General features: G+C 47.3%; 1 protein-coding gene across 4 annotated transcripts in view; it reads left to right on the top strand.

Annotated features, from left to right (window-relative positions):
• LOC112240746 (transcription factor 4) overlaps positions 1-20,855 on the top strand; it is a 143,072-nt gene that overhangs the window by 50,725 nt on the left and 71,492 nt on the right. For all 4 annotated transcript variants that reach the window (XM_042326426.1, XM_042326425.1, XM_042326427.1 and 1 more), the window contains exons 2-3: positions 7,455-7,560; positions 15,116-15,249. In XM_042326426.1, coding sequence (XP_042182360.1) covers positions 7,455-7,560; positions 15,116-15,249 — 240 coding nt within the window. The remainder of the gene's footprint in view (positions 1-7,454; positions 7,561-15,115; positions 15,250-20,855) is intronic.

Genomic DNA, 20,855 nt, shown 5'->3' with positions numbered 1-20,855 from the left:
TACTACTGGCTACCACCTGGTACTCTACCCTGCACCTTAGAGACTGTTACTACTGGCTACCACCTGGTACTCTACCCTGCACCTTAGAGACTGTTCACCTGGCTACCACCTGGTACTCTACCCTGCACCTTAGAGACTGTTACTACTGGCTACCACCTGGTACTCTACCCTGAACCTTAGAGACTGTTACTACTGGCTACCACCTGGTACTCTACCCTGAACCTTAGAGACTGTTACCACCCGGCTACCACCTGGTACTCTACCCTGCACCTTAGAGACTGTTACTACTGGCTACCACCTGGTATTCTACCCTGAACCTTAGTCACTGTTACTACCCGGCTACCACCTGGTACTCTACCCTGCACCTTAGAGACTTTTCACCTGGCTACCACCTGGTACTCTACCCTGCACCTTAGAGACTGTTACTACCCGGCTACCACCCGGTACTCTACCCTGCACCTTAGAGACTGTTACTACCCGGCTACCACCCGGTACTCTACCCTGCACCTTAGAGACTGTTACTACCCAGCTACCACCCGGTACTCTACCCTGCACCTTAGAGACTGTTACCACCCGGCTACCACCTGGTACTCTACCCTGCACCTTAGTGACTGTTACTACTGGCTACCACCTGGTACTCTACCCTGAACCTTAGTCACTGTTACTACTGGCTACCACCTGGTACTCTACCCTGCACCTTAGAGACTGTTACTACCCGGCTACCACCTGGTACTCTACCCTGCACCTTAGAGAATGTTACTACTGGCTACCACCTGGTACTCTACCCTGCACCTTAGAGACTGTTACTACTGGCTACCACCTGGTACTCTACCCTGCACCTTAGAGACTGTTACTACTGGCTACCACCTGGTACTCTACCCTGCACCTTAGTGACTGTTACTACTGGCTACCACCTGGTACTCTACCCTGCACCTTAGAGACTGTTACTACTGGCTATCACCTGGTACTCTACCCTGCACTTTAGAGACTGTTACTACTGGCTATCATCTGGTACTCTACCCTGCACCTTAGAGACTGTTACTACTGGCTACCACCTGGTACTCTACCCGGCACCTTAGAGACTGCTGCCCTGTGTACAAAGAGTCATTAATCAGAGTCGTCTGACATTTCTTCTGTATTAAGAAACAAATACGATGAGCATTCCTACAACGTTATCTTGTTGCAATTTAATTTGGATCTCTGAGAAATTAAGCCAATAGTTATTCGATTTACAAGCGACCAGTTTATTAGGTACACCACCCCGTTCACAATAAAAATCTTTTTGCTACTACAGACAGCGAGTCACGTGGCTTGCTATATAAAGCAGGCATCCTGGCATTGTTACTATTCGATTAAACATCAGACTGGACAAAAACTAGTGACCTCAGTGACTGAGTCTGGTATGATCAGTGCCTGGTGCATCAGTTCCAGTACCTCAGAAAACGGCCTCCTGGGCTTTTTCACGCAGGACAGTGTCCTTGGGTTTACTGAGAATGGCACGACAAACCAAAAACATCCAATCAGCAGCAGTCCTGTGAGCGGAAAAACAGCTTGTTGATGGCCAGACTCATGATTTGGTGATAGCGGCATGAGTCCATGGCCCCCATCCTGACTGGTGTCAACAGCACAGACTGATGGCGGTGGTGTAATGGTGTGGAGAATGTTTTCCTGACACACGTTAGGTCCCATGATACCAACTAAACAACATTTCCACGCCTCAAAGAATTCAGGCTGTTCTGGAGTCAAAGGGGGAGGGGTCCGACCTGGTTTTAGATGGGTGTACCTAATAAACGGGCAATACAGTATTCTGGACATAGCATAGCTTAGCATAGCTTAGCATAGCATAGCATAGCCAATATAACTACTGCTGCACATACCTTTTCCTACTTATATCTTCCCAATACTGTCTATATACACACCACCGTGCTTCTACACCTGCATTGCACTGCATTGTTTTGGGGTTTTAGGCTGGGTTTCTGTACAGCACTTTGAGATATCGGCTGATGTAAGAGGGGCTTTATCAATACATTTGATTGATTATATTCATATTCCTTCTGATTTTTTAAAGTTATTTTTTGTTTCTCCTATTGTATTGTGTGTGTTAGTATTGCACTGATTTTGACTGGTCTGCTGGAGCTACAAACACAAATATTTCACTGCACCTGGTTTACCATCTGCTAATCTGTGTATGCGACAAATAAACTTTGATTTGATTTGACTACACACACACACACGCGCGCGCGCACACCCACAACCTTGTACACACACACACAGACAAAATGGTGCCATCACCATGACAATGCAGAGTGCCGACATTGGCAGGTCTTTGCCATAACACGGTGTGTGAGTATTGCCAATCTGTGTGTGTGTGTGTGTGTGTGTGTGTGTGTGTGAGTGTGTGTGAGTGTCAGAGTGTTACCACAGCCAGTCTTGAGCTAGTTAACCACCCACCAAGACAGGGCTTTGTTTTGACACAGGAAGGTGAAGAACGGTGTGAGCGGAGTGGAGGGAGGGAGGGAGGGGGGTGTTAAGGAAAAGAGGGAAGGAGGAGGGGGTGTTAAGGAAAAGAGGGAAGGAGGAGGGGGTTGAAGGGCTTTACCAGATGTTCCACATTGGGCTGATTTGGAGGAACTCATCTCACAACTAAAGACAGCAGTGGAACCATTCCACTCCTCTTTCTGTTTTCCTCTCCTCTCTGTCTCTCTCTCTGTCTCTCTCTCTTATTTTCCTCTCTCCCTCGCTGTCTCTCTCTCTCTCTCTCTCTCTCTCTCTCTCTCTCTCTCTCTCTCTCTCTGTCTCTCTCTCTCTCTCTGTCTCTCTGTCTCTCTCTCTGTCTCTCTCTCTCTGTCTCTCTCTCTCTCTCTCTCTCTGTCTCTCTCTCTGTCTCTCTCTCTCTCTCTCTCTGTCTCTCTCTCTCTCTCTCTCTCTCTCTCTCTCTCTCTCTCTCTCTCTCTCTCTCTCTCTCTGTCTCTCTCTCTCTCTCTGTCTCTCTCTCTCTCTCTCTCTCTCTGTCTCTCTCTCTGTCTCTCTCTCTCTGTCTCTCTCTCTCTCTGTCTCTCTGTCTCTCTCTCTGTCTCTCTCTCTCTGTCTCTCTCTCTCTCTCTGTCTCTCTGTCTCTCTCTCTGTCTCTCTCTCTCTCTGTCTCTCTCTCTCTCTCTCTCTGTCTCTCTCTCTGTCTCTCTCTCTCTCTCTCTTTCTCTCTCTCTCTCTGTCTCTCTCTCTTTCTCTCTCTCTCTCTGTCTCTCTCTCTCTCCAAATCAGCACCAAATCCTCCCAGGCCGTCCTTGTAAATAACAATTTGTTCTTAATTGACTCGCCTGAAATAAATAAAGGTTCAATTTAAAACGAAAAAAATTATTAATACCAATAATTCACCCATTTCAGTACAGTCTCATTTTTAATTTAAGAACGGTGTACTTCTGTCTGTCTTTACACAGTTGTCCACACAGAACTACCAAAGGAATGTACAGTCATGCGTAACCCTCCAATAGGTCATAGTGCTCGGAATTAGAATTACAGAATTACAGAATTACAGAATTCTGGAATTCTGTATTCTGGAACTGACTGATTTGGAAAATGGAATTGAGCACAACAGAAATACAGAGTCTCAGTCCCACTGCTGTGTAGTGATGGGAACAGGTGCATGTGTGGAATGTCTCTGTCTGTGCCTGTCTGGAGACAGAACCACAGTAATACACTATGACCTCTTGTGTCTGTTTATCTTTCGCCACATACCAGCCATGTCTGGATTAGGGATGGGCGTTTTAAATCAATTCAGTATTCCTATAATATCATACATTTTTTGGGGGTTGGGGGGGGTCTGGATAGTCAGAATACATGTGGTAAAAACTGAAAGTGGTTTAAACTTGGGAACTTGGCTTGCTTCGCAGCCTGTGTAACTTGGGAGAGAGATGCCCCTCTGCTTGCTTGTAGCTGTGCGTGGGGTGGACAGGGGTCGGTGTGTTTGACACGGAAGGCAGAGAGAGAGAGAGAGAGAGTAGCCATACAGACTCTCACTAGACTAACTTGTAGATGCCATAGGTAATCTGTCATGCCATCTGGTAGTGCCTGTCCTGACTGCATCAAATTGATGTAGGGAAGATAGCTAAGATAGCCAGCTATGTTATCCAGCTATGTTAGCCAGCTATGTTAGCCAGCTATGTTAGCCAGCTATGTTATCCAGCTAAGATAGCCAGCTATGTTAGCCAGCTATGTTAGCCAGCTGTGTTAGCCAGCTATATTAGCCAGCTAGCTACCAAGGCTAATTGAGGCTATTTTGCTGTGCTTCCTGTCCTTGTCTACAACAACTCCAATCAGATTAAACAACAGCCTTCCTGATGGTTGCTTGTTGTAGCCTACTCCTTCTCATTTAGCTAACTTCATTCCATTATTTTAATTTCTCCCACGTCATGGCAACGCCGACTGTAGTGACACGTTGAGAACGTCATGGAGACGCTGACTGCAGTGTCACGTTGAGAACGTCATGGCAACGCCGACTGTAGTGACACGTTGAGAACGTCACGGAGACGCTGACTGTAGTGACACGTTGAGAACGTCATGGAGACGCTGACTGCAGTGTCACGTTGAGAACGTCATGGCAACGCCGACTGTAGTGACACGTTGAGAACGTCATGGAGACGCCGACTGTAGTGACACGTTGAGAACGTCACGGAGACGCCGACTGTAGTGACACGTTGAGAACGTCACGGAGACGCTGACTGTAGTGACACGTTGAGAACGTCACGGAGACGCCGTCTGTAGTGTCACGTTGAGAACGTCATGGCAACGCCGGCTGTAGTGACACGTTGAGAACGTCATGGAGACGCCGACTGTAGTGACACGTTGAGAACGTCATGGAGACGCCGACTGTAGTGACACGTTGAGAACGTCATGGTACATCCTTGTGTATATAGATCATTTCATTTAGAGAAAACCTTCTCATTGTTAGAATATAATTTTTTATTTTACTTATTTAATTTTCTAAATGTCTCGCAAGTATTTGAATACTTGTGCATGAGTATGCGTGAGTGAGTGAGTGGGAGAGTGAGTGAGTGAGTGAGTGAGTGAGTGAGTGAGTGAGTGAGTGAGTGAGTGAGTGAGTGAGTGAGTGAGTGAGTGAGTGAGTGAGTGAGTGAGTGAGTGAGTGAGTGAGTGGTGGGTGGGTGAGTGAGTGAGTGAGTGAGTGAGTGAGTGAGTGAGTGAGTGAGTGACTAAATGAGTGAGTGAGTGAGTGAGTGAGTGAGTGAGTGAGTGAGTGAGTGAGTGCTTGAGTGAGTGAGTGAGTGCTTGAGTGAGTGAGTGAGTGCTTGAGTGAGTGAGTGAGTGAGTGAGTGAGTGAGTGAGTGAGTGAGTGAGTGAGTGAGTGAGTGAGTGAGTGAGTGACTGTGAGTGAGTGAGTGCTTGAGTGAGTGAGTGAGTGAGTGAGTGAGTGAGTGAGTGAGTGAGTGAGTGAGTGAGTGAGTGAGTGAGTGAGTGAGTGACTGAGTGAGTGAGTGAGTGAGTGACTGACTGACTGAGTGAGTGAGTGAGTGAGTGAGTGACTGACTGACTGAGTGAGTGACTGAGTGAGTGAGTGACTGAATGAGTGAGTGAGTGACTGAGTGAGTGACTGAGTGAGTAGGTTAATAAGCATAATGTGTCCAGTTTGGATCTTGAGTTGGAAGACAGGAAATATGACAAAATATCCCCCATAACCCAACTAGAGACCGACAGCATTACCAGGCCTGCCCATAACCCAACTAGAGACTGTCCAGGTTTGAGACTGACAGCATTACCAGGCCTGCCCATAACCCAACTAGAGACTGACAGCATTACCAGGCCTGCCCATAACCCAACTAGAGACTGACAGCATTACCAGGCCTGCCCATAACCCAACTAGAGACTGACAGCATTACCAGGCCTGCCCATAACCCAACTAGAGACTGACAGCATTACCAGGCCTGTCCATAACCCAACTAGAGACTGAGTGAGTGAGTGACTGAATGACTGGACAGCATTACCAGGCCTGTCCATAACCCAACTAGAGACTGACAGCATTACCAGGCCTGCCCATAACCCAACTAGAGTCTGACAGCATTACCAGGCCTGTCCATAACCCAACTAGAGACTGACAGCATTACCAGGCCTGCTTGAGTTTGGAGCTCTCACTGGTATGATTATTGAGCCCGGCGGGCCGGCCTTTGGGTGCAAGGTGCTTCATGGGAACCAAGCCTCCCAGTAGTGCTCTCTATAAAGTGCACTCAATACCACGGTGAATGTTTCCTTTTAAAGACAATGTTGTTTTTATTTTACTAGGCAAGTCAGTTAAGAACAAATTCTTATTTTCAATGACGGCCTGGGAACAGTGGGTTAACTGCCTGTTCAGGGGCAGAACAACAGATTTGTACCTTGTCAGTTCGGGGATTTGAACTTGCAACCTTTCAGTTACTAGTCCAACACTCTAACCACTAGGCTACCCTGCCGCCCCAGCGTGGTTGGTGATTTCTCCGAGATTCAGTTTCGTTACGGAAAGCATAGCATAATTTTTGGGGGACAACTTGAATGTCTTGGAATCAGTATGATCCTGACCTAATAGAAGGTGTTTCTATAGTAACACTGTCATCCCTGTGTTGTGTTGGGTAGTCTGCTCTGCCTCAGACTGGTCCCGTTAGCCTAGTTAGCATAACGCTGGCTAGCTGTCTGTCTGACACACATCTCTAGTCTTAGCAGCAGCTGACATGGCTAAGATATCCTGAGAGCCTCTCTCTCACACACACACACACACACACACACACACACACACACACACACACACACACACACACACACACACACACACAGAGGAATAGGCCAAGTTGGCTGGGAATGCTGTTTCCTGCTGTAACTATCAGGTTTCTGTGTTTTCCCTCCTCTCTGCATTCTCACCACTCAAACTCACACACACACACACACACACACACACACACACACACTTATATTCTCCTTACTCAAACGTTGCAGAGCAGGGGTTGGTTGGTTGTTGTTCTGAGGCATGTCAGACCTAATGTGTCTGGCTACATGATAAGACCTTAAGTAAAGTTAAGTCTCTGGTGATGATGTCAGACTGCTCGTTGTTCCAGATATTCACGCTGTGGGTCTTGACGTAACCCTGAATGTTTACTGTCACTGACAAACATGATTCGCATGTAGGTTACATCAGCTCTTGCTTCCGAAGAACAAAAGTCTTGCGGAGAAGCCCTATTATCTTAGCCAATGACAGTGCAGCTTGTTGTAAGGTGTTGTCCGTCTGACCCTGTCCCTCTAAGGTGTTTAACCCACTCTCTCTCTCTCTCTCTGTGTGTCTCTCTCTCTCTCTCTCTCTCTCTGTGTCTCCGTGTCTCTCTCTCTCTCTCTCTCTCTCTGTGTCTCTGTCTCTCTCTCTCTCTCTCTCTCTCTCTCTGTGTCTCTCTCTCTCTCTCTCTCTGTGTCTCTCCCAGGTATATGCCCCATCTGCCAGCACAGCTGACTACAACAGGGACTCACCAGGGTACCCCTCCTCCAAACCACCCAGTGGAGGGTTCCCCAGCCCCTTCTTCATGCCAGGTAATAGATTAGATTCTGTCACAACTCTGTTCATCCTTAATACTTTAACCAACCTCATATTTACTCATAGATGGATAGATTTGGTGATGGACACAATGAGCGGGAAACTATCATGGAATAACACGAGAACAAAAAGTGTGTCGCTAAGATAGATAGTTACAGTGTATTCAGACCCCTTGACTTTTTCCACATTTTGTTACGTTACAGCTTTATTCTAAAATTGATTAAATTATTTTAAAAATCCTCAGCAATCTACAAACACTACCCCATAATGACATCACAATACCCCATAATGTCATCACAATACCCCATAATGTCATCACAATACCCCATAATGTCATCACAATACCCCATAATGACATCACAATACCCCATAATGACATCACAATAACCCATAATGACATCACAATACCCCATAATGACATCACAATACCCCATAATGACATGACAATACCCCATAATGACATCACAATACCCCATAATGACATGACAATACCCCATAATGACATCACAATACCCCATAATGACATTCACAATACCCCATAATGACATGACAATACCCCACAATGACATCACAATACCCCATAATGACATCACAATACCCCATAATGACATCACAATACCCCATAATGACATCACAATACCCCATAAAGACATCACAATACCCCATACTGACATCACAATACCCCATAATGACATCACAATACCCCATACTGACATCACAATACCCCATAATGACATCACAATACCCCATAATGACATCACAATACCCCATAAAGACATCACAATACCCCATACTGACATCACAATACCCCATAATGACATCACAATACCCCATAATGACATCACAATACCTCATATTGACAAATAGAAAACAGGTTTTTAGCAATGTTTTCAAACGTATTACTTTTTTTTAAACTAAAAATATCTTATTTACATAAGTATTCAGACCCTTTGCTAATGAAACTCGAAATTGAGCTCAGGTGCATCCTGTTTCCATTGATCATCCTTGAGATGTTTTTACAACTTGATTGGAGTCCACCTGTGATAAATTCAATTCATTGGACATGATTTGGAAAGGCACACACCTGTCTATATACGGTCCCACAGTTGACAGTGCATGTCAGAGCAAAAACCAAGCCATGAGGTCGAAGAAATTGTCCGTAGAACTCCGAGACAGGATGTGTCAAAGCACAGATCTGGGGAAGGGTACCAAAACATTTTTGTAGCTTTAAAGGTCCCCAAGAACACAGTGGCCTCCATCATTCTTAATGGAAGAAGTTTGAAACCACCAAGACTCTTCCTAGAGCTGGCTGCCTGGCCAAACTGAGCAATCGGGGGAGGACAGCCTTGGTCAGGGAGGTGACCAAGAAGCCGATGGTCACTCTGACAGAGCTCTAGAGTTCCTCTGTGGAGAAGGGAGAACCTTCCAGAAGGACAACCATCTCTGCATCACTCCACCAATCAGACCTTTACAGTAGAGTGGACAGATAGAAGCCACTCCTCAGTAAAAGGAACATGACAGCCCGCTTAGAGTTTGTCAAAAGGCACCTAAAGGACTCTCAGCCCATCAGACCTGGTCTGTTGAAACCAAGATTGAACACTTTGGCCTGAACGCCAAGCGTCAGGTCTGGAGGAAACCTGGCACCATCCCTACGGTGAAGCATGGTGGTGGCAGCATCATGCTGTGGGGATGTTTTTCAGCAGCAGGGACTAGGAGACTAGTCAGGATCAAGGGAAAGATGAACAGAGCAAAGTACAGAGAGATCCTTGATGAAAACCTGCTCCAGAGCGCTCAGGACCTCAGACTGGGGGCGAAGGTTCACCTTCCAACAGGACAACGACCCTAAACACAGAGCCAAGACAACGCAGGAGTGGATTCGGGACAAGTCTCTGAATGTCCTTGAGTTGCCCAGCCAGAGCCCGGACTTGAACGCGATCGAACATCTCTGGAGAGACCTGGAAGTAGCTGTGCAGCAACGCTCCCCATCCAACCTGACAGAGCTTGAGAGGATCTGCAGAGAAGAATGGGAGAAACTCCCCAAATACAGGTGTGCCAAGCTTGTAGCGTCATACCCAAGAAGAATCAATGCTGTAATCGCTGCCAAAGGTGCTGCAACAAAATAGTCCACTACCCTATTCCCTACATAGTCCACTATCCTATTCATTCCACTACCCTATTCCCTACATAGATCACTACCCTATTCCCTACATAGTCCACTATCCTATTCATTCCACTACCCTATTCCCTACATAGTCCACTATCCTATTCATTCCACTACCCTATTCCCTACATAGTCCACTATCCTATTCATTCCACTACCCTATTCCCTACATAGTCCACTACTCTATTCCCTACATAGTCCACTACTCTATTCCCTACATAGTCCACTATCCTATTCATTCCACTACCCTATTCCCTACATAGATCACTACCCTATTCCCTACATAGTCCACTATCCTATTCATTCCACTACCCTATTCCCTACATAGATCACTACCCTATTCCCTACATAGTCCACTATCCTATTCATTCCACTACCCTATTCCCTACATAGTCCACTACCCTATTCCCTACATAGTCCACTATCCTATTCATTCCACTACCCTATTCCCTACATAGTCCACTATCCTATTCCCTACATAGTCCACTACCCTATTCCCTACATAGTCCACTATCCTATTCATTCCACTACCCTATTCCCTACATAGATCACTACCCTATTCCCTACATAGTCCACTATCCTATTCCCTACATAGATCACTACCCTATTCCCTACATAGATCACTACCCTATTCCCTACATAGTCCACTATCCTATTCATTCCACTACCCTATTCCCTACATAGTCCACTATCCTATTCCCTACATAGTCCACTACCCTATTCCATACATAGTCCACTATCCTATTCATTCCACTACCCTATTCCCTACATAGTCCACTATCCTATTCATTCCACTACCCTATTCCCTACATAGTCCACTACCCTATTCCCTACATAGTCCACTATCCTATTCATTCCACTACCCTATTCCCTACATAGATCACTACCCTATTCCCTACATAGTCCACTACCCTATTCCCTACATAGTCCACTATCCTATTCATTCCACTACCCTATTCCCTACATAGATCACTACCCTATTCCCTACATAGTCCACTATCCTATTCATTCCACTACCCTATTCCCTACATAGATCACTACCCTATTCCCTACATAGTCCACTACCCTATTCCCTACATAGTCCACTACCCTATTCCCTACATAGTCCACTATCCTATTCATTCCACTACCCTATTCCCTACATAGATCACTACCCTATTCCCATCAAATCAAATGTATTTATATAGCCATTTGTACATCAGCTGATATCTCAAAGTGCTGTACAGAAACCCAGCCTAAAACCTCAAACAGCAAGCAATGCAGGTGTAGAAGCACGGTGGCTAGGAAAAACTCCCTAGAAAGGCCAAAACCTAGGAAGAAACCTAGAGAGGAACCAGGCTATGAGGGGTGACCAGTCCTCTTCTGGCTGTGCCGGAATACTGAGTTAAAGGTCTGAATACTTATGTAGATGTGATATTTATTTATATAATTTAAATTAAATTAAAATGAGCAAAAAATTCTAAAAACCTGTTTTTTGCTTTGTCATTATGGGGTATTTGTGTGTAGATTGATGAGTACATTTTTTAAAAAATTTTATACATTTTAGAATAAGGCTGTAACGTAACAAAATCTGGAAAAAGTCAAAGGGTCTGAATACTTACCGAAGGCACTGTACATACAAAAATAAAAGACAGAGCTTTGGCTGTGGATTGATAGACAAAAGTAATCCTGCCAAGTTAGATGAGTAGGTTTCCCTGTAATTGGAGGGCCGGTGTTTGCTGTTGGTGACATCACAGCCTCTGGTCTGGCCTAGACTGTCTGCTGCTCTGCCTTACTAATCACACAGCAAGTGGTTGAGGGCTCAGAGCCATGCAGTAGGGAGGGTTAGGATCTCAGCCACACAGTAGGCAGGCAGCAGCAAGTGGTTGAGGGCTCAGAGCCATGCAGTAGGGAGGGTTAGGATCGCAGCCACACGGTAGGCAGACAGTTTGGGGTTTCGTGTACAGTGGAGGATGGAAACGGAGACAGCGTAATGCAAGTATTATCTTCCCCAGAGAGCCAGAGACATTATAGTAACAGTACAGTTGACATGGCAGGGTAGCCTAGTGGTTAGAGTGTAGGGGTGGCAGGTCGCCTAGTGGTTAGAGTGTAGAGGTGGCAGGTAGCCTAGTGGTTAGAGTGTAGAGGTGGCAGGTAGCCTAGTGGTTAGAGTGTAGGGGTGGCAGGTCCCTAGTGGTTAGAGGTAGAGGTCAGGTCGTTCCTAGTGGTTAGAGTGTAGGGGTGGCAGTGTAGCCTAGTGGTTAGAGTGTAGGGGTGGAAAATAAGAATGTGTGGTTACTGACTTGTAGGGGTGGCAGTTAGCAGTGGTTAGAGTGTAGGGGTGGCAGGGTGTAGTGGTTAGAGTTAGCAGGGTGGTAGGTTGTGTAGTGGTTAGAGGGTGTAGATGGTATTCAGGTCGCCTAGTGGTTATGAGTGTAGGGGTGGCAGGGTAGCATGATGTGGTTAGAGGGTGTATGGGGTGGCAGGTCGCCAGTGGTTATGCTGTGATCTAGGGGTGGCAGGTAGTTGTAGTGGTTAGAGTGTAGAGGTGGCAGGTAGCCTAGTGGTTAGAGTGTAGAGGTGGCAGGTAGCCTAGTAGTTAGAGTGTAGAGGTGGCAGGTAGCCTAGTGGTGTAGAGTGTAGAGGTGGCAGGTAGCCTAGTGGTTAGAGTGTAGGGGTGGCAGGTCGCCTAGTGGTTAGAGTGTAGAGGTGGCAGGTAGCCTAGTGGTTAGAGTGTAGAGGTGGCAGGTAGCCTAGTGGTTAGAGCGTTGGACTAGTAACCGAAAGGTTGCAAGTTCGAATCCCCGAGCTGACAAGGTACAAATCTGTCGTTCTACTAGTTTAGTTAACTAGTTTAGTTAACTAGTGTAGTTAACCCACTGTTCCTAGGTCGTCATTGAAAATAAGAATGTGTTCTTAACTGACTTGTTAACTGACTAGTTAGCAGGGTGTATGATGTGTATTCAGTTAGCAGGGTGTATGTTGTATTCAGTTAGCAGGGTGTATGTTGTGTATTCAGTTAGCAGGGTGTATGATGTGTATTCAGTTAGCAGGGTGTATGATGTGATCTAGTTAGCAGGGTGCATGATGTGATCTAGTTAGCAGGGTGTATGCTGTGATCTAGTTAGCAGGGTGTATGCTGTGATCTAGTTAGCAGGGTGTATGTTGTATTCAGTTAGCAGGTTGTATGTTGTATTCAGTTAGCAGGGTGTATGTTGTGATTCAGTTAGCAGGGTGTATGTTGTATTCAGTTAGCAGGGTGTATGTTGTGATCTAGTTAGCAGGGTGTATGCTGTGATCTAGTTAGCAGGGTGTATGTTGTATTCAGTTAGCAGGGTGTATGTTGTATTCAGTTAGCAGGGTGTATGATGTGATCTAGTTAGCAGGGTGTATGCTGTGATCTAGTTAGCAGGGTGTATGATGTGATCTAGTTAGCAGGGTGTATGCTGTGATCTAGTTAGCAGGGTGTATGCTGTGATCTAGTTAGCAGGGTGTATGTTGTGATCTAGTTAGCAGGGTGTATGCTGTGATCTAGTTAGCAGGGTGTATGCTGTGATCTAGTTAGCAGGGTGTATGCTGTGATCTAGTTAGCAGGGTGTATGTTGTGATCTAGTTAGCAGGGTGTATGCTGTGATCTAGTTAGCAGGGTGTATGATGTGATCTAGTTAGCAGGGTGTATGATGTGATCTAGTTAGGGATGTGGTGACCGACTAGGTCCTCTCTTCCCCCTCTAGACGGTCACCACATCCCTCTCTTTGCCCCTCTAGACGGTCACCACATCCCTCTCTTCCCCCTCTAGACGGTCACCACATCCCTCTCTTTCCCCCTCTAGACGGTCACACACAGGACCCATCCTCTCTTCCCCCTCTAGACGGTCACCACATCCCTCTCTTCCCCCTCTAGACGGTCACCACATCCCTCTCTTTGCCCCTCTAGACGGTCACCACAGGACCCTCATGCGGTCACCCCCTCTCTTCCCCCTCTAGACGGTCACCACATCCCTCTCTTCCCCCTCTAGACGGTCACCACATCCCTCTCTTCCCCCTTGCCCCTCTAGATGGTCACCACAGGACCCTCATGCGCCCCTCTCTTCCCCCTCTAGACGGTCACCACATCCCTCTCTTCCCCTCTAGACAGTCACCACATCCCCCTCTCTTCTTTGCCCCTGTAGATGGTCACCACATCCCTCTCTTCCCCCTCTAGACGGTCACCACATCCCTCTCTTCCCCCCTGTAGACGGTCACCACATCCCTCTCTTCCCCCTCTAGACGGTCACCACATCCCTCTCTTTGCCCCTCTAGATGGTCACCACATCCCTCTCTTCCCCCTCTAGACGGTCACCACATCCCTCTCTTTGCCCCTCTAGATGGTCACCACAGGATCCCCCTTCCCCCTCTAGCGGTCACCCATCCTCTTCCCCCTCTAGACGGTCACCACATCCCTCTCTTTGCCCCTCTAGATGGTCACCACATCCCTCTCTTCCCCCTCTAGACGGTCACCACATCCCTCTCTTCCCCCTCTAGACGGTCACCACATCCCTCTCTTCCCCCTCTAGACGGTCACCACATCCCTCTCTTCCCCCTCTAGACGGTCACCACATCCCTCTCTTCCCCCTCTAGACGGTCACCACATCCCTCTCTTTGCCCCTCTAGACGGTCACCACATCCCTCTCTTTGCCCCTCTAGACGGTCACCACATCCCTCTCTTCCCCCTCTAGACGGTCACCACATCCCTCTCTTTGCCCCTCTAGACGGTCACCACATCCCTCTCTTTGCCCCTCTAGACGGTCACCACATCCCTCTCTTTGCCCCTCTAGACGGTCACCACATCCCTCTCTTGCCCCTCTAGACAGTCACCACATCCCTCTCTTTTGCCCCTGTAGACGGTCACCACATCCCTCTCTTTGCCCCTCTAGACAGTCACCACATCCCTCTCTTTGCCCCTGTAGACAGTCACCACATCCCTCTCTTTGCCCCTCTAGACGGTCACCACATCCCTCTCTTTGCCCCTCTAGACAGTCACCACATCCCTCTCTTTGCCCCTGTAGACGGTCACCACATCCCTCTCTTTGCCCCTGTAGACGGTCACCACATCCCTCTCTTCCCCCTAGACGGTCACCACATCCCTCTCTTCCCCCTCTAGACGGTCACCACAGCTTTGCCCCTCTAGACGGTCACCACAGGACCCTCGCCCCTCTAGACGGTCACCACATCCCTCTCTTTGCCCCTCTAGACAGTCACCACATCCCTCTCTTTGCCCCTCTAGACAGTCACCACATCCCATCCCTCTTTGCCCCTGTAGACGGTCACCACAGGACCCTCATGCGCCCCTCTCTTCCCCCTCTAGACGGTCACCACAGCCCTCTCTTCCCCCTCTAGACGGTCACCACATCCCTCTCTTTGCCCCTGTAGACGGTCACCACAGTGCTGACCCGTGGAGCTCCTCCAGTGGAATGAACCAGCCTGGTTACAGCGGCATGCTGGGTAACTCCTCCCACGGCCCCCAGAGCAGCAGCTATTGTGGCACCCACCTGCATGACCGGCTGGTGAGTATCCTCTCCTCCTTTACTTTCCTTTCCTTATCTCCTTATTTTCTAATCTACTCTCCACTCCTCCTTTCCTTATCTCCTTCTTTTCTAATCTACTCTCCACTCCTCCTTTCCTCTCCTTATCTCCTTATTTTCTAATCTACTCTCCACTCCTCCTTTCCTCTCCTTATCTCCTTATTTTCTAATCTACTCTCCACTCCTCCTTTCCTTTCCTTATCTCCTTATTTTCTAATCTACTCTCCACTCCTCCTTTCCTTTCCTTATCTCCTTCTTTTCTAATCTACTCTCCACTCCTCCTTTCCTTTTCTTATCTCCTTCTTTTCTAATCTACTCTCCACTCCTCCTTTCCTTTCCTTATCTCCTTTTTTTCTAATCTATTCTCCTCCCTCTTCTTCTTTCTGTCTTTCAGTCACTTTCTATGTCTCCTTGTCATTGTTTTATTTTTATGTAACTAATTCTTGTTTACAATGATGGCCTACCAAAAGGTAATTGGCCTCCTGCGGGGACGGGGGCTGAGATTAACATTATTGGGCACAGACAACAGCACAAAGGGTGAGAAGGTAGAGACAACAATACATCACGCGAATCAGCCACAACTGTCATTAAGTGTCCATGATTGAGTCTTTGAATGAAGAGATTGAGATAAAACTGTCATTTCAGTCGCTAGCTGCAGCGAACTGAAAAGAAGAGCGACCCAGGGATGTGTGTGCTTTGGGGACCTTTAACAGAATGAGATTGGCAGAACGGGTGTTGTATGTGGAGGATGAGGGCTGCAGTAGATATCTCAGATAGGGGGGAGTGAGGCGTAAGAGGGTTTTATAAATAAACATCAACCAGTGGGTCTTGTGACGGGTATACAGAGATGACCAGTTTACAGAGGAGTATAGAGTGCATTGATGTGTCCTATAAGAGGCATTGGTGGCAAATCTGATGGCCGAATGGTAAATAACATCTAGCCGTTCGAGAGCACCCTTACCTTATGCCTCCATATCATCTCACTCTTATTGCTTTTCATTGCTTTAGGTTCGAATGCTTTAGATGGTCAGTCTGAGGGTACTAATGGGCTAGCTGGTCAGTCTGATGGTTCTAAATGGGTTAGATGGGCAGTATGAGGGTTCTAATGAGTTAGATGGTCAGTCTGATGGTTCTAAATGGGTTAGATGGTCAGTCAGAGGGCTCTAATGGGTTAGATGGTCAGTCTGAGGGCTCTAATGGGTTAGATGGTCAGTCTGAGGGTTCTAATGGGTTATTTTATTTTTTTTATTTTTTATTTCACCTTTATTTAACCAGGTAGGCTAGTTGAGAACAAGTTCTCATTTACAACTGCGACCTGGCCAAGATAAAGCATAGCAGTGTGAGCAGACAACACAGAGTTACACATGGAATAAACAATTAACAAGTCAATAACACAGTAGAAAACAAAGGGGGAGTCTATATACAATGTGTGCAAAAGGCATGAGGAGGTAGACGAATAGTTACAATTTTGCAGATTAACACTGGAGTGATAAATGATCAGATGGTCATGTACAGGTAGAGATATTGGTGTGCAAAAGAGCAGAAAAGTAAATAAATAAAAACAGTATGGGGATGAGGTAGGTGAAAATGGGTGGGCTATTTACCAATAGACTATGTACAGCTGCAGCGATCGGTTAGCTGCTCAGATAGCTGATGTTTGAAGTTGGTGAGGGAGATAAAAGTCTCCAACTTCAGCGATTTTTGCAATTCGTTCCAGTCACAGTCAGCAGAGTACTGTAACGAAAGGCGGCCAAATGAGGTGTTGGCTTTAGGGATGATCAGTGAGATACACCTGCTGGAGCGCGTGCTACGGATGGGTGTTGCCATCGTGACCAGTGAACTGAGATAAGGCGGAGCTTTACCTAGCATGGACTTGTAGATGACCTGGAGCCAGTGGGTCTGGCGACGAATATGTAGCGAGGGCCAGCCGACTAGAGCATACAAGTCGCAGTGGTGGGTGGTATAAGGTGCTTTAGTGACAAAACGGATGGCACTGTGCATCCAGTTTGCTGATGAGTGTTGGAAGCCATTTTGTAGATGACATCGCCGAAGTCGAGGATTGGTAGGATAGTCAGTTTTACTAGGGTAAGCTTGGCGGCGTGAGTGAAGGAGGCTTTGTTGCGGAATAGAAAGCCGACTCTTGATTTGATTTTTGATTGGAGATGTTTGATATGAGTCTGGAAGGAGAGTTTGCAGTCTAGCCAGACACCTAGGTACTTATAGATGTCCACATATTCAAGGTCGGAACCATCCAGGGTGGTGATGCTAGTCGGGCATGCGGGTGCAGGCAGCGATCGGTTGAAAAGCATGCATTTGGTTTTACTAGCGTTTAAGAGCAGTTGGAGGCCACGGAAGGAGTGTTGTATGGCATTGAAGCTTGTTTGGAGGTTAGATAGCACAGTGTCCAATGACGGGCCGAAAGTATATAGAATGGTGTCGTCTGCGTAGAGGTGGATCAGGGAATCGCCCGCAGCAAGAGCAACATCATTGATATACACAGAGAAAAGAGTCGGCCCGAGAATTGAACCCTGTGGCACCCCCATAGAGACTGCCAGAGGACCGGACAGCATGCCCTCCGATTTGACACACTGAACTCTGTCTGCAAAGTAATTGGTGAACCAGGCAAGGCAGTCATCCGAAAAACCGAGGCTACTGAGTCTGCCGATGAGAATATGGTGATTGACAGAGTCGAAAGCCTTGGCAAGGTCGATGAAGACGGCTGCACAGTACTGTCTTTTATCGATGGCGGTTATGATATCGTTTAGTACCTTGAGTGTGGCTGAGGTGCACCCGTGACCGGCTCGGAAGCCAGATTGCACAGTGGAGACGGTACGGTGGGATTCGAGATGGTCAGTGACCTGTTTGTTGACTTGGCTTTCGAAGACCTTAGATAGGCAGGGCAGGATGGATATAGGTCTGTAACAGTTTGGGTCCAGGGTGTCTCCCCCTTTGAAGAGGGGGATGACTGCGGCAGCTTTCCAATCCTTGGGGATCTCAGACGATATGAAAGAGAGGTTGAACAGGCTGGTAATAGGGGTTGCGACAATGGCGGCGGATAGTTTCAGAAATAGGGGGTCCAGATTTTAAAGCCCTGCTGATTTGTACGGGTCCAGGTTTTGCAGCTCTTTCAGAACATCTGCTATCTGGATTTGGGTAAAGGAGAACTTGGAGAGGCTTGGGCGAGGAGCTGCCGGGGGGGAGGAGCTGTTGGCCGAGGTTGGAGTAGCCAGGCGGAAGGCATGGCCAGCCGTTGAGAAATGCTTATTGAAGTTTTCGATAATCATGGATTTATCGGTGGTGACCGTGTTACCTAGCCTCAGTGCAGTGGGCAGCTGGGAGGAGGTGCTCTTGTTCTCCATGGACTTCACAGTGTCCCAGAACTTTTTGGAGTTGGAGCTACAGGATGCAAATTTCTGCCTGAAGAAGCTGGCCTTAGCTTTCCTGACTGACTGCGTGTATTAGTTCCGGACTTCCCTGAACAGTTGCATATCACGGGGACTATTCGATGCTATTGCAGTCCGCCACAGGATGTTTTTGTGCTGGTCGAGGGCAGTCAGGTCTGGGGTGAACCAAGGACTGTATCGGTTCTTAGTTCTGCATTTTTTGAACGGAGCATGCTTATCTAAAATGGTGAGGAAGTTACTTTTAAAGAATGACCAGGCATCCTCAACTGACGGGATGAGGTCAATGTCCTTCCAGGATACCCGGGCCAGGTCGATTAGAAAGGCCTGCTCACAGAAGTGTTTTAGGGAGCGTTTGACCGTGATGAGGGGTGGTCGTTTGACTGCGGCTCCGTAGCGGATACAGGCAATGAGGCAGTGATCGCTGAGATCCTGTTTGAAGACAGCGGAGGTGTATTTGGAGGGCCAGTTGGTCAGGATGACGTCTATGAGGGTGCCCTTGTTTACAGAGTTAGGGTTGTACCTGGTGGGTTCCTTGATGATTTGTGTGAGATTGAGGGCATCTAGCTTAGATTGTAGGACTGGCGGGGTGTTAAGCATATCCCAGTTTAGGTCACCTAACAGAACAAACTCTGAGGCTAGATGGGGGCGATCAATTCACAAATGGTGTCCAGGGCACAGCTGGGAGCTGAGGGGGTCGGTAGCAGGCGGCAACAGTGAGAGACTTATTTCTGGAGAGAGTAATTTTCAAAATTAGTAGTTCGAACTGTTTGGGTATGGACCTGGAAAGTATGACATTACTTTGCAGGCTATCTCTGCAGTAGACTGCAACTCCTCCCCCTTTGGCAGATCTATCTTGACGGAAGATGTTATAGTTGGGTATGGAAATCTCAGAATTTTTGGTGGCCTTCCTGAGCCAGGATTCAGACATAGCAAGGATATCAGGGTTAGCAGAGTGTGCTAGAGCAGTGAGTAAAACAAACTTAGGGAGGAGGCTTCTGATGTTGACATGCATGAAACCAAGGCTTTTACGATCACAGAAGTCAACAAATGAGGGTGCCTGGGGGCATGCAGGGCCTGGGTTTACCTCCACATCACCCGCGGAACAGAGAAGGAGTAGTATGAGGGTGCGGCTAAAGGCTATCAAAACTGGTCGCCTAGAGCGTTGGGGACAGAGAATAAGAGGAGCAGGTTTCTGGGCATGGTAGAATATAAGAACCCTCAACCCTTATATGGTCAGTCTGAGGGTTCTAATAGGTTAGATGGTCAGTCAGGGTTCTAATGGGTTAGATGGTCAGTCTGAGGGTTCTAATGGGTTAGATGGTCAGTCTGAGGCTTCTACAGGTTAGATGGTCAGTCGGAGGGCTCTAATGGGTTAGATGGTCAGTCTGAGGGATCTAATTGGTTGGATGGTCAGTCTGAGGGTTCTAATGGGTTAGATGGTCAGTCTGAGGGTTCTAAATGGTTAGATGGTCAGTCTGAGGGTTCTAATGGGTTAGATGGTCAGTCTGAGGGTACTAATGGGCTAGCTGGTCAGTCTGAGGCTTCTAATGGGTTAGATGGGCAGTATGAGGGTTCTAATGAGTTAGATGGTCAGTCTGATGGTTCTAAATGGGTTAGATGGTCAGTCTGAGGGTTCTAATGAGTTCGATGGTCAGTCTGATGGTTCTAAATGGGTTAGATGGTCAGTCGGAGGGCTCTAATGGGTTAGATGGTCAGTCTGAGGGTTCTAATGGGTTAGATGGTCAGTCTGAGGGTTCTAATGGGTTAGATGATCAGTCTGAGGCTTCTACAGGTTAGATGGTCAGTCGGAGGGCTCTAATGAGTTAGATGGTCAGTCTGAGGGTTCTAATGGGTTAGATGGTCAGTCTGAGGGTTCTAATGGGTTAGATGGTCAGTCTGAGGCTTCTAATGGGTTGGATGGTCAGTATGAGGGTTCTAATGAGTTAGATAATCAGTCTAATGGTTCTAAATGGGTTAGATGGTCAGTCTGAGGGTTCTAATGGGTTAGATGGTCAGTCTGAGGGTTCTAAATGGTTAGATGGTCAGTCTGAGGGTTCTAATGAGTTAGATGGTCAGTCTGATGGTTCTAAATGGGTTAGATGGTCAGTCGGAGGGCTCTAATGGGTTAGATGGTCAGTCTGAGGGTTCTAATGGGTTAGATGGTCAGTCTGAGGGTTCTAATGG

The sequence above is a fragment of the Oncorhynchus tshawytscha genome, linkage group LG09 (genome assembly GCF_018296145.1).
Source record: "Oncorhynchus tshawytscha isolate Ot180627B linkage group LG09, Otsh_v2.0, whole genome shotgun sequence".
Lineage (NCBI taxonomy): Eukaryota > Metazoa > Chordata > Actinopteri > Salmoniformes > Salmonidae > Oncorhynchus > Oncorhynchus tshawytscha.
Note: the sequence above shows the minus strand (reverse complement) of the source record. Positions and strands in the feature narration are given on the sequence as shown.